Source organism: Sminthopsis crassicaudata, chromosome 2 (assembly GCF_048593235.1).
Source record: "Sminthopsis crassicaudata isolate SCR6 chromosome 2, ASM4859323v1, whole genome shotgun sequence".
Lineage (NCBI taxonomy): Eukaryota > Metazoa > Chordata > Mammalia > Dasyuromorphia > Dasyuridae > Sminthopsis > Sminthopsis crassicaudata.
Genome location: NC_133618.1, coordinates 606,440,084 through 606,455,334, shown reverse-complemented (window position 1 = coordinate 606,455,334; position 15,251 = coordinate 606,440,084). Strand labels below are relative to the sequence as shown.

Here is a 15,251-nt window from a genome sequence, read left to right as displayed (position 1 = left end):
GAACTTTGTTATTATTTTTTCTAGCTCTGTAAAATAATTTCTTCAAAGTTTGATATGGTTCTCAATAAGCAGACTAATTTAGCTAAAATTGTCATTTTTATTAAATTAGCTAAGCCTACCCATTAGCACTTGATATAGAATTTATTATTAAAGGAATGGATAATGAGCATCTTTTTAGAAAAGAAAGCAGCAATTACAAAGTATTAGTATAGCTTGACCGAGATCAAGTAGTGCCAGACTAATCTCATTTACTTTTTTTGAAAGGGTTACTAGGTGGTTTGATAGAGGATATACTAAGGATACAATTTGCCAAGGTTTTAGTGATGCTTTTAATAAAGTTTCTCAATCTATCCTTGTGAAAAAGATAGAGTTGGGTTACATAGTAATACAATTAAAGGTATTCAAGGGTGATTCAATATAGTCAGATAATCATTAATGGTTTGCAGACAACTAGGAAAGTTTCTACAAAAGGTTTGATCCTTGAGTATGTGTTATTTCACACTTTATCAATGATTTGCATAAAAGAATACATAGTATTGTTCATCCAGTTTGCAGATGACAAAGTTTAAAGTGACAGCTCAAATGCCTGTCTTTTATCAGTTCCCTTTAGTCAGCACAGAGGAGGAAAGATACTAGGATGGTAAAGGGCACTTTGATCATGCTGATGAGGATAGGTTGAGAGGGGGCAGAGTCAATAAGAGGGGAGCAGAGCCAAGATGGTGGAGAGCAGACACAGCTTTTTGTAATCTCCTCTGACCTTCTCTCAAATGAACAGAGATTAAGCCTCTAAACTGGTTTTGGAGTGACAGAACCCACAAATATCTGGAGTACAACACATTTCCAGAAGATACTTTGGAAAAACTTCAAAACAGATATGTTTCAAATGGTCAGGGGAATAGTCAGCAAGCCCAGACCACAGTGTAGGGAGCCCAGGGCAAGGAGCTCTGGCAGGGAACCAGTGTTACAGTATCTGCCCAGAGGGAACTCTTCTGTGAGCCTTTTTTGGTTGCAAGTGGGTAATTTAACAGATTCGCTACAAATGGCAAATTGTAAAACCACTGAGCCAGGTAAGATGTGGGACCTAGTTGGTTACCCAGCAACCAGAAGTCAATCAGCAGAACTGCCCCAGGGCAAATTAAAGCATGTGCCTTCGTGTTAAGAGCTGACCTCAACGCTTAAAAAAGTGAAAATGAGGAAAAAAGCAAAAGGAACTCTCACCATAAACAGCTTTTATGGAGAGAGAGAAGAACAAACCTCAAATCCTGAGGTTCCTAAAGGCAAATCAACTTCAGATGAAGCCCCAAAGGGAGATATTAGCTGGTCCCCATTTCACAAGGCTTTCTTTGAAGATTTCAAAAAGGATCTTAAAAGAAAAGAAAAATGGGGAAAGGAAATGAGATCTTTGCAAAAGGGTATGGAAAAGAAAAAGCAGAAATTACCTGAAGAAAACTCCTTTTAAAAAATAGATTTGATTAAAAGGAAAAAGCATATAACTCCTAACAAAATAGATATGAAAAAGATACCAATTTGTTGAAAAACAGAATTTTTGAAATGGAAAAAAATTCAACGAACAAAACAATTCAATTGGTCAAATACCAAAGGAGCTAAAAAAAAAAAAAAAAAGGTAACTGAAGAAAATAATACACTAAAAATTAGAATTGAGCAAATAGAAATGATTGACTCATTAAGACTTCAAGAATCAGTCAAACAAAACCAAAAAATGAAAAAATAGAAGAAAATATTAAATATCTCTTAGGAAAAACAACTGACCTGGGAAAAAATAGAACTAGGAGAGACAATCTAAGGATTGATTGAAAGAGATATCTAACCTAGAAAAGACTTTGGGGAAACATGATAATTGTCTTCAAGTATACAAATGATGAAAAGATATGAGATTTGTTCTTTTTGGCCCCTGGGAGAGAATTAAGTGCAATGGAAAGAATTTTTAAAGGCACAAAGTTAGGCTGAATGAAAGGAAGAAATACCTAATAATTACAGCTGTCCCAAAATAGAATGAGCTATGGGTAGAGTTAGAAGACTCCCTCTCACTAGAAGTTTCAGATAAAGGCTGAATGACTCACTTGTTCAAGATATTGAACAGGAAATTTTCATTCAAATTCAGATTGGTTTACAAGATGATAGTGTCAAAGATTTGGAGCTGAAAGGGACCTCCAAAGTCAACTACTCCAAAGCCCCCATTTATAAATAAGGAAACAGACAAATTGCTTAAGATCACACAAACATACAGAAACTCTCAATCTCTCTTAGATATATTAACATTGACCTCATTTAAATAAAAGATATAGATATAATCAGTTTTCCCTTGAATAGAAGACAGTTTTGAAGAGACATTGTCCTGGTCTAAAGTACTTTAATTCATTTTTGTCACTCTATCTGCCTTGCAAGTTCTTCATTTGTGCCATATCTTGGCCCCTATTCTCTTTCTTATTGATACTATTTCTCTTGGTAATCTCATCAACTCTTATGGGTTCAATAATATCACAATGATATACGTAGATAATTCTCAGTTGTGTATATATTTTGCCCTAGTTTCTCTTTTGAGCTAGTTACATATCACCGACTACTTCTTAATTATCTCAAGTTAGATGTTGCAAACAACTCAAGCTCCACATTTCCAAAACAAAATTCATTATCTTTCTCTAAAGATTCTGCCCTCTTCAGTGCCCCTATTACTCCTGAGACTACAACTACCTCTGGCCTTCAATATTCATATGAGATTGAAATCTCAATGTCATCCTTGACTCTTCACTTTCAATCAGCTCACATGTTCAAATACAGTGCAATATCTTGTCATATCTACTTTGATATCATTTACTATACAGATGTCCTTTCTCTCTGTTCATATAACCATAAGCCTAGTTCAAATCTTCATCATCTTTTACCTAGGTAATTGCAATAGCTTTCTAACCAGCCACCTTGCCTCAAGTTTCTCCCTATTTCAAACCATCCTCTACTCACCTTCCAAGGTGATAGTTCTAAAATATAGATGTGATGATGTCACCCCTCTGTTCAATTAGCTCCAGCAGCTCTATATTACCTTTGGGATAAATATAAACTTTCCTTTTTGTCATTTAAAGCTCTTCATGTGAAGGGATGAGGAGAAGGAGAGAAGAGGCCCAGCTGCAGAGCCATGATAGCAGAGTAGCAGGAAAAACTACATTGAGTTCCTTCTCAAAACTCCTCCCAAAAGATCTGTAAAGTACACTAGGCCAAATTCTGTTTGGGAAATCCAAGAAAAAAATCGGAGTGAGTCACTTTTCTAGCCTAGTCAGCATAGGGAAAGAGAGAGGTCTGTGGTCACTAGAGATAGGATATGAGTAACAGTAGCCATAAGGAACATTCCAGCACTCAGAGATAGTACCCAAGGGCAAAATGAGGTTCCCTATGCATACTAGGGAACCACAATTTCATGCAAAGTATGGGAACAGATGCCAACTGGCAACTTTGTCACTCACTAATCAGTTTCAAGCTAGATATAGGAAAACCGAGGAAAGAAAAAGTGTTCAGGGGAGACATTCTGGAGTGAGAAGAGGTTGAGGGCTCTAGAAGAAGAGTACTTCTAAAGCAAGCAGCGGCAGTGCAGCTTGGAACACAGAAGCTGACTGGAGTCTAAGGTTCCAACATCCTGCCTGCAGTAATAATGAGGGCAAGAATCCCAAACTAAAGAAAGTTTGCACTTCTGTCATTGTGAATCAGTAGAATTTTAGAGATGTCTGATAGAGGCTCAATTCCATGGCAGTCTGCAATTGATCAAACCCAAACCTAGGTCAGGCACTTGAAGAAATCAGACCAAAGAGGCAACAATCACACTCTGACCTGTATCAGACCACTCAGCTTAAAATGTCCCAGAGATTCTGGAACAGTACAATACTCAAATATCCACTCCCCTAAGAAAACAGAAATAGCGCCATCCCACATCTTTTCTTTGGAACTGCACAGAATCTTGCCTAAAAAGCAAGTCCAAAGTCAGAAAATAGGCTGGAGAAATTAGCAAAGAAAGAAAGAATACCATCATAAAAAATTATTATAGTAGTAGATACACTAAAGCAGAAGAAAAGAATGACTCAAACATCTACAAGCAAAGCTTCAAAGAAAAACATAGTATAGGCATAAGTTCAACTAGGATTCCTGCAAAAAATGAGGCAAGAGGTTTTTTTTTCTTTAAAGAGTAGACTATTTTTGTTGTAAATCAAATGACAATGTGTGAGGAAAAAAACTGGAAAACAAATTAGAACTATAGAAGAAAAACTTTGAAAAGAATCAGCAAGTTGACCTTGACCAAGCAGCCAACTCCCTGAAAAAAAGAATGAATCAAATAAAAGCCAATGTTAATCAGTAAGACAATAAGAAATATTAAAATAAAGTCAAAAGACTGAAAAAAATTTAAAAAGATATAAGATAGATAAAAAACTGACCTAGGAAACAGATTAAAGAGGAAAAAATATTAATAATCATTGAACTACTTGAAAGTTATGGCCAAAAAAAGGAACCTGGATATCATATTTCAAATCTTAAAAGAAAACTACCTGGTTCCCATAGAACCAGAGGACAAAATGGAAATAGAAAGAATTCAGTGGCCATCTCCTGAAAGAAACCCCAAAACAAAATACCTAGGAACATTATAGCAAAAATCCAGAGCTTCCAAGTCAAAGAAAAAACATTACAAGCAGCCAATAAGAAAGAATTCAAGTACTGAGGAACCTATATATGTGACTTGGCATCCATTACTATAAAGTAGATTAAAATATGGTATTCCTGAAGACAAAGGACATAAGCCTACAACCAAAAATAACTTATTGAACAAAACTCAGTACAATCCTACAGAGAGAAAAAATGGATTTTTAGTGAAATAGAAGACTTCCAAGAACTTCTGATGAAAATACCAGAGGTTACTTAAGAAATTTTGAAGTTAAAATACAGAACTTAATAGAAACATTCAAAAGTAAATACGAATGAACAATGATAAAGGATTCCAAACTAGAATAAACTGCTTACATTCAAATATGAGAAAATGGTACATGTCTCCTTTAAATCTCATCATCATCAATCTTAATAAGTCAAAAACTAATGAGACAAAAAGCATGTAGTTTTTAAATTTTTTTAACTTAACAGCATTTTATTTTTTCCAATTACATGTAAAGATAGTTTTCAACATTATTTCTAAGATTTTTAGCTCCAAATTTTTCTCTATCACTCCTTTCTGACTCCTTATCCCAAGATAGATTACTTACCCCCAAGACAGCAAGCAATTTGATATACGTTACACATGCCCAATCATGTTAAATACATTTTCACATTAGTCATATTGTGAAAGAAGATTCAGAACAAAAGGAAAAAAACATGAGAAAAAAATTTAAAAAACAAGTGAAAACATTGTGCTTCAATCTGCATTCAGACTTCATAATTCTTTCCCTGGACATAGATAGCATTTTCTATCATGTGTCTTTTGGAATCATCTTAGATCATTGCATTGCTGAGAAGAGCAATCTCACATCATCAAAATTGATCATCTGCACAATATTGTTATTATGTACAATGTTCTTCTGGTTCTGCTTCACTTCACTCAGCATCAGTTCATGTAAATCTTTCTAGGTTTTTCTGAAATCCTGCTGCTCATCATTTCTTATAGAATAATAGCATAAAAAAAGGTTAGCTTCTGGGAATGAATGACAAGATCAAATGAGTTTTTTTTAAGTAGTGGGGAAAAACAGGCATATTTTGGAAAGGAGCCAGTTTATTAAGAATGAAATTGAGAGAAAATGGGAAAAATTATGAAGGCAAACTATAGAAGTCAGAAGGAAAAAACAAAACAACAGTAATACATGTATAGACCTTGGCTTTGATAAGGACAGCTCTCTGTCATAGGAGATTGGAGTAAAGGAGGAAATAACTGTTTCTAATATCTAATGATTTGAAATAAAGAGGGAAGACAGAAAAATTCATAGAAAATGGCCTATATTTCTTTTCAGTGAAGTATGAGGTTAGATCCTCACCTGAAAAGTAATAGGAAAGGGTGCCATGGGATACTTGGAGAAAAATGAGGTTTGGTATAGTTGCTGTATCAAGTGGGACAATATATCAATTCAGAAGGAATAGTTTTTGCTAACTAAGAGGATGAGGTAGAGGGAGCACCATGGAAGACTTAAAGAGAGAATAAGCATTTGTATTGTACCTACTATGTGTCAGGCACTGTGCTAAGCACTTTTTTACAAATATTATCTCATTTGAACCTCACAATAGCTCTGCAATGGAAATATTATCATTATCATCATTTTCAAATTGAGATAAGGCAAAGTTTGCAACTTGCCCAGAGTCACACAGCTGGTAAGTATATGAGATCACATTTGAACTCAGATTCTTCTAATTCTAATCCCAGTTTCTATCCACTGTGCCACAGCAGCCTCTAGCTGAAGAGGTTTGGAATAGTCACTACAGAGGATGTGGTATAGAATTAATCCAGGATGAATAAAGTGAAGTTGAAATTAGGTTAATTTATAGTGGGACCAATCATAATAATTTTTAAGCTCTATTTAGAAGCACGTGAATAGGAAGAAAGGAAAGACATTATGGGAGCAAATCAAGGTTCAAGTTTGGCAAGCTGTGATCAGAGATCACAGAAAGGAAGGAGGGATTAAAAAGTAGTATGGAAAAATATAAAAAGTAGAGTTGAATTGATTCAACAAGGACCTAAGATGTAGAAGGGAAGAGAATGTAGCTAGAATAAAGGTGTAGGAACTGTGTAATTAGGAAGGAGTCAGAAGGAACCTGAGACACTTGACATTCAGCTTCAGATACTCGACCCTGCTAGTTGTGTGACCCTGGACAAAGTACTTAACTCTGATTACCTGGCCAAAAAAAGTTATATATGATAATTTTCTGTTTCATATGCAATCCTTTTTTTGTTCTTTGCATATGGAAATGTTCAAGTTTTTATGCCCATCAAGTTCAGAACAAAAATTTATTTTTGAAAGAAAAAATTTAATTACTTAGTTAATACTATCTAACTCTAATAAGTTAACATCAGATTCACCTAATATAAATAAATACTAACAAATAAAGTATTCTACATTATAATTCTCTTTTGTTGTTCCATGCTGCATGGAAATAACCCTGGCTTTTCAAAGATCATCTCCAAAGACCATCTCTTCAAGTGATTTTGTTTGACAACCAGCCCTCTCAGTTTAGAAACTCTCCTTACCAGAGATTTAGTCACTAAGTGACTTTTTTGTTTTTCTATTTTGTTTTTGAATATATTTATTATGGAATTCATTATGGAGAAAGCATGTATTAGTGGCTAGAAGGTTGGTCTTGAAGTCAGGAAATTTGTGGTTCAAATACTACCTTTGATTCCAATATAATTGTGTGATTCCAAGAGAAAGTTACTTAGTAACTCAATGATCCAAAATTGTAATGAAAAGTTGCTGATTTGCGTAAGTGATGAGATTTCCACATGAGAAGCTCCTTATACTGATGAAATCAAAGGTACAAACCTCTGATATTGCCCAAATAAATATTGTGGCACAATGGGGATATAATCAATATAAAGATGAAATTGTGGATCCTTAAGGTAATGACATATAGAAATATATCATAGTTCAAAAGTATCAGAAATAGAAAAGGATCTAGATAGGTAAAAATCCAGATATTCTGGAGAGAAATTACTATTTCATCAGACAGAGAGGAGGCACCTTAGAGATCAAAATTAGTTAATTATAAAACAGATTACTTTAGATAACAATCCTCTTCACTTGTTTATTCTGTTCCTCTGGCTTTAGGAATGTCTACATTAATATTACTCAATATTCAATCCAGGTCAAGTCACACTCTTGAATGAAGTCTTTTATAAATATTTTAGCTGTTCTATCTAATATTTATCTCACCCTCCTCTGATCCCATACTATATTTTATGGGGGAAAACATCAGGTGTCCATTTTATTATTTCATTCCTACTTGTCATAGTAGAAAGAATAAGAAATGAAAAAGTGACTTCCTGGAAAGCAATTTACTCACTAGCTTTTAAAAAACAACCAGGTTTTCATAAAAAAAGGAAGCAGAGTTAAATGACTTGCCCAAGGTCACACAACTAGTAGTATCTGAGGTTGGATTTTAACTCATCTTTCTGACTCCAGGCCCAACATAATATCCATTGGGCCACCTAAATTCCCTAATGTTATTAATTTAAAAGTATGATTTGTTTAAAAAAAAAAAAAAGGATGTTGGAATGTGACTCATGCTGAATTTGGCAACACAAGATCGGAGTCAGAATCCTAACTTTGCTACATATTGTCTTCTATCTTTTTTCACTGAGAAGACTGGCTGAGTTACATACAATCAAAGACACACAAGCACCATCTAGTGGTCAAATTCACCTGCTGCAGGTCCAAAGAGCATCCACAAGGTGTACAGAAAGGTTCAGCCATAGTGGATTTCACCCCAGCCACATTCCCTTCCCTATATTCAGGCCTTTTGTTAGGTCATTCTCTGCATATGAAATGTCTTGTGGAAAAATTTTAACCTGAGTACAGTAAGCAAGGAGATAATATGCACAATATCTACAAGGATGTAAGTGGATAGATATTTAAAAAAAATCAAAAGTAACTTGCAAAAGTAAAGGAACAAGTATGGCCTCAACATAAGATATGAGAAGACATGAGATCTATGAAAAGAAATTTCCCTCTACCACTTTGTAGAAATGATAGGTCCATGAGTGTGGAACACTGCATATATTTTCAGATTTTTTTTTTCCAATGTACTCATCAGTTTTGACTATTGTTTTTTTTTCTTTTAAAAATATTTTTGTTATATGGGAAAGGTTCCCTAGGAGGAGAGAAAGGAAGGAATATAAAGGGAAATTAGGTCATATAAAAATAAAATATCAATAAACTTTTATTTTTAAAAATATGTCCATCCATTTAATTTAACTGTACTTCATTGTTACAAATGGGAAGGGATGTATTGGGAAACAGCAGTGGTCTTTTTAAAATAGCATCCACAAATCTTTTTAAAACTGCAATGTAAAAATATAAGAAACAGTGATTACAAGATAATGCCAACTTTTACAATCAACCTAACCATAGTTACCAAAAGGTGCTATAAAGTAAGCACAACTATTTGTACTCGTTACTTGAACAGATCTGTTTGCTATGAGAAGACCCTATCAAGAATCCTAGATTCCTAGAGATACAACCCCCACAGTAACTGAATTAGACAAATCTTTCCACCAAAGTAAGAGTTTTTTAAAGAACTCTTAATTATACAGTGAGAGACAGCAAGTATGGTGGAGAGCCAGCCTTGCCACTTAAGATCTAAGCAAAATAACTGAACTTCTCAGTGCCCCATGAAGGTACTGATCTGTACTGATAGAGAAAAGCCTTCACTAGAAGCTCCCTACACCAATAAAGTCACAAAATATATATCTACATATATTTGTGCATATATATTTATATATTTGTGCATATATATGTTATAAAGTCAAAAATCATAATCTTCCAGTGAAACAATCATAATAAACATTCATTTACTGTTCATCATTAACACTTACCTCCGATGAAGTGACTCTGAAAATTTAAGGCTTGCATAAATAAATTCTTTAACTTGAATATAAATATGAGGCACTGACTGAGACATTGGGAATTTCTTTGGGAAAGAGTGCTGTGGAAACAAAAACCAAAAAATTAATGCTATTACTGAAATTTCAGAAATATCTAGGTATTTTTATTGCTCATTCCCCTCAAAAATCAAGATTGACATAATAATTTTAAATAATTATAAACAACATCACCAAAATGAATAACCATTAAAATTATAAAGTATTCCAAAGTAAGTGATGTATATGTATACATACTTGCATATTTATGTATACATCTATGTATGTAAACACATACTATACAATTTGGCTTTTTCGGATCATTCCTTGCCAAGACCTGTGAATTATTTTCACTATCTGCTGCCTCTGCTCCTATTCACAAGCTGCTAAACAGAGCTGGAGAAAATCATGAACCATACTGAATTCACCAGAATTTTAAGTTACATAATCTCACTTGGTTTCTCATTGCAACAAGGCAGTCCTTTCATATCTTTCATAACCCCCTTCAAGACTCCTAAGAGATTTCCCCCATTCTTTGCCCTGTCAGGTAAAGATTTTGCTTCATAATTAAAAGAAAAAAAAAAAGGCCACTTGTCAAGAACTCCTTCCTCCTTTCTCAATTCAAATCTGGATATCTGGATATCTTCTCCTAATATTTGTCTTTACTTCTGTCTCACAGAGAGAGAACTCCTCCTTACCAAGGTAAACCTTGATTTACATGAAATCTTGATTCCATTCCATCATCTTCTCCAGCAGATCTTCCCCTTTTTCAGTTTCATTCTCATTAATCTTCAATCTCCATATATTGGCTTTCTCAGATACCTATAAAAATGCCCATGGTTTTCCCCATACTTAAAAAAATATATCTCACTTGATCCAATCAATCCTCATCATTATCATTGTAGATTTTATTTTCATGGTGAAATTTTTTGAGAAAGTCATTTATAATCAGTGATTTCATTTTTTTCACCCTAAACTTTCTATCTTCACCATTCAATTGAAATTGCCTTCCCTCAAGTTACCAATGATTTTTAAACTGCCAAATCTAATGGCTTTTTCACAATCTTCATCCTTCCTTACCTCTGAAATTGTCAATCACCCTGTAAGGATCCTCTCTTCTCCAGGTTTTAATGACAATGTTCTCTCCTAGCTTGACTCATATCTGTCAGATTGCTCCTCCTCAATCTCTTTTGCTGGCTCTTCACCCAAATCGCATCTCCTAAATGCAAAGGCTTTGTTCTGGGCCCTCTTCTCTTCAATCTCTAAACCATATTGCTTAGTGATCTCACCAACTCCCATAGATTACATTATTATCTCTATCCAGCCCTAACCTCTCTCCTAACATCCATTCACACACAATTGCCTGTTGTACATTTCAAACTGGATGTCCCATAAATATCTCAAATTCAATATCTCCAAAACCAAACGCATTATCTTTTCCCCAAAACTACTTCCTCTTCAAAATTTCCCTATTACTGTCAAAGAAACTACTATCCTTTTCAGTCTTCTGGGCTCACATTTTCATTGTTTATCCTCCATTCCCCAATCAAACTCACATCACATACTCAATCTGTTGTCAAGTCCTGTCATGCCAATTTTCACGATATCCTTATATATGACCCCTTGTTCTACTTACATATCACCCTTCTGGCGAAGGCCCTCATCATCTCCTGGTTGGACTATTATAATATCCTTCCAGTTAATTTTCCTGCATCAATACTCTGTTCACTTCAGTCCACCTACTCTGCTGATCTTCTGGAATTTTCTACTCAATAAATTCCAGTGGCTCCTGGATATCCCTCTGAATCAAATTTTAAAATCCTCTGGATTTTCAAATCCTTTATAATCAGAGCCCCTTCTAACTTTCCAATCTTCTAAAATTTTAATTTTCTTCCACATATTCTATATGATCTACACTAGTCTTTTTGCTGTTCTCAAATGTGACATTTCAATTCCAGACACATTCACTGTTTTCCCCCATTCCTAGAAATGCTTTTTCACCTCCCTCACTTCTGGCTTCTCTGATATATATATTTTATATTGAACTAGTTGTCTGAGTGTTGTTTCCCCCTTTAGAATGAAAGCTTATTAAGGCCAGGAACTATGTTCTTGTCTTTCTCTGAATTTCCAGAACTTACCTTAGTGTTTGTCACATATTAAGTGCTTAATAAATACTTATTGATGATGTGTGTATCTAATGAATTAGAAAAGAATTCATATTACAATTATTTCTTAAACTAGAGAAAAGCATGATAATGCATCTATATGCTCTGATAACTAAATACACTTCAAGAGATGCCTAGTTGTCTGCTACTTTTTACTCATGATCAAGGGATTAGAGTAAAACCCATAGTAGAGAGTAAAGTCTTACATTTATCTTTCGATAAATTTCTATTACACATGCCAAGATACAAAACTACAATCCCTGACCATGCCAAGTACAAAGTCTCCAACTAGTACCAGAGTATCCTTCAGGGAATCTCCCTACTAGGGTAGGTCTATTTCAAGTTCTATCTAATTCATCTAAGCCAATTTAGGAAGATATATGAATATCACAGTTCACATGAGAATTTCCAGATTCTTTTCTGATGACTTCTCAACAAAAGATCCTTTTACTCTACCTACTATTCCCTATATCATATTAAAAATGAAATAGTAGGAATTTGGTACTTCTAAGAACACAAAATCATATATTTCTTTAAAAACAAACTCAGTAAAGATGTTTTATTTTGAAAGAAGGTTAAAGAGTGACCAATATAGAGATAATAAGTAACTTCAATATATACTTTAAAATTAATAAATTCTATTTACAAGAGAAAAGAAGCAAAGGAAGCAAAGAAAAAAGTTTTATTAAAGTTCTAGTCAAAATCATCAAACAACTGTAGGGAGATAGCATTACAGATAATGTGAATTAATACTTTTAATAAATGATATTTTATTTTTTAAAACATTTTATTTTTTTTAAATTTTGAGTCCCAAGTTCTATTTTTCCCCTCTTCCTAAATGATAACAATCAGATATATGTTACACATGTGCAATCATGTAAAACATTTCCATATTAATTATTTTTATAAGAAGGCTCAAATAAAAGAAAAATGAAAGTGAAATTAGCATGTTTCAGTCAGTATTCAAACAATATCAGACCCTAATCCAATCTGTGGTCCCAGTGAGGAAAATCTTCTGAGTTTGATATTAATAAGCAAGTTTAATGAATTTTCCCACTATAGCTATATCTGATTAAAAACTGTCCCCTCATATCTGGAACTGATTGCATATCTTAACAAAGTCCACCTTTTTTTGTTTGTTTTTTGCTAAGGCAATTGGAGTTAAGTGACTTGCTCAGGGTCATACAGCTAGGAAGTGTTAAGTGTCTGAGACCACATTTGAACTCAGGTCCTCCTGACTTCAGGGCTGGAGCTCTATCCACTGGGCCACCTAGCTGCCCGGAATCCACCTTATTTTTCTTTGCCTACATTCTCTCACTAAAACCTTGTGACTACAGTTTTCTTCATGTGTGTGACACTGGACCTGTATAATTGAATCTGAACATGTTGCTATCTTGGGGTATCTTATATGTCAGCTAATCAAAGACATGTAATAAATATGATAATAATTTAACTAAATTAAAACACATGAATAACCAAGATCAAAGTAACTAAAACCCAACTTATTTAAGTCACTATAATATATTATTTTTAGCATGTATTTTTCTATTGGACACTTATTCTGGAACAAAAATATAGTAATGTGCATTAAGAGTAGAGATATCCATTTATTTATTAAAATATTTATCAATTATCTTTATATGCATAGGAATATCAAGGAAACAAAGAAATATTAACACATATAACACACATTAACACTCTTTGAAGAGTTCATAATACATAAGTATACTATCAAAATGATGGATCTGTTTTATATAGATCTTCAGATATATTCCCAATTCAGGAAATATAAATGCTCCAGATTCCAGAAGACTTTGTTTTATTTTCAGTTGTATTTAAATTTTTATGGCATAATCACATGAATTTTTTCAATAAAACTCCTATAAAAGAAATTAGCTCTTACCTTTTCAAGATCTGGATCTTGAAAGGGAAACTTACTAATGATTATTTTGTATTCTTCTTCATTTGCTACTGGAATGGGACTACAATTATCTTCTTCAAAAATTTCCCTGTTTAAAAAGAGAATAAAAAATGAAAACACACTTTTCAATAGTATAAAAAATGAATATAGAACTATAACCAAGTTATTTTATTTCCATTCAAAAATTTCTGACTTTTTCATCTCAGAATACTCAATCACCAAATTCTTAAACTTTATTCATAGATCCCTTTACTTAATATCTTCACTTTATATCCTATTTTGAGAAAGTATTACAATGAATACTAAATTAGGATGCAGAATGAAAAGACACTATTCAATTATAATAGCTCAATTCAAAAACTATTTGAACAATCTATTGTTTCCCTCTAAAATAAAAAATAGATAAAATATATTAATTCTGATTATTGTTATTTCTTAAGAGTAGTTTAACAGGTGTTGAAACAATCATCACAATGAGGCCAAAAGAATTCAGAAACCATCACATCATTTGTCAACATTTGTCATAAGGCATAAGCAGGAGGCAGACTGGATACAATGGGCAAAGAACTGGCTTTAAAGTCAAAATATCTATTTGTTTTTTAGTTTGGTTTTGTTTGATTTATTCTTTCTGTGATTTATTCTCTTTTTATTCAATAGTATTTTATTTTTCCAATTACATGTAAAGATAGCTTTTAAAATTCATTATTATAAGATTCTGGGTTGCAAATTTTCTCTTCTCCCTCCTCTTATTTCCACTCTCCTCCAAGACAACAAGCAATTTGATATGTTAAACATGTACAATTACTTTAAACGTATTTCCATATTAGTCACATTTAAAAGAAAAATCATAACAAAGAGAGAAAACTACAAGAAAGAAAAAGCAAATTTTTTAAAAGGTGAAAATATTATGCTTTGACCCACATTTTGTCTCCATAGGTTTCTCTCTAGATGCAAATGGCATTTTTTAGTCCAATTCTATTGGCATTGTCTTGAATCACAGTATTGCTGAGAAAAGCCAAGTCTGTCATAGTAGATCATCACACAGTCTTTGCTGTTCCCGTATACAGTATTTTCCTCGTTCCACTCCCTTTCCTCAGAATCAGTTCACATTTGTCTCAGACCTCTCTGGATCCTGGCTCTGCTACTTATAAAACTTCCTGTTTACTTCAGATAAGTTACTTAACCCTTACTCTCAGTTTCTAGAATTTCAAGTTTTCTTCCAGATCTTCACGCTATGATCTTGCCAAAGACATTTACCACTGTTATGAAGAATATATGGTGCAAAATCCAAATAGGTAAATATTCCCTATAAATAGTGAATTTCCTCCAAATAATCCTATTTGTAGCTTTTAAGTGTGATTATAAGACAATAGGGTATTCTCAATGAAATCCATAGCTACTCACAAAAGAGATGTCTAACTATACTTGGGGGAGGGGGCAGGGAGAAATGGATGAAGGATGCATATTGTTCAGATTAGGATGTTCACTAACTAGGTCAAGTGAAGTCCATTAGTACATACATCCTGAACAAGAACTTCAGATAGACTGAGCTGTTACA

General features: G+C 33.6%; 1 protein-coding gene and 1 long non-coding RNA gene across 10 annotated transcripts in view; one reads left to right on the top strand and one right to left on the bottom strand.

Annotated features, from left to right (window-relative positions):
* The window catches only part of EXOC6 (exocyst complex component 6), a 194,462-nt gene that overhangs the window by 88,960 nt on the left and 90,251 nt on the right, over positions 1-15,251 (bottom strand). For all 9 annotated transcript variants that reach the window (XM_074295881.1, XM_074295877.1, XM_074295883.1 and 6 more), the window contains exons 14-15: positions 13,676-13,781; positions 9,563-9,672 (exon numbers count right to left, since the gene is read on the bottom strand). In XM_074295881.1, coding sequence (XP_074151982.1) covers positions 9,563-9,672; positions 13,676-13,781 — 216 coding nt within the window. The remainder of the gene's footprint in view (positions 1-9,562; positions 9,673-13,675; positions 13,782-15,251) is intronic.
* LOC141558528 (uncharacterized) overlaps positions 1-15,251 on the top strand; it is a 103,956-nt gene that overhangs the window by 44,946 nt on the left and 43,759 nt on the right. The gene's annotated exons all lie outside the window — the stretch shown is intronic.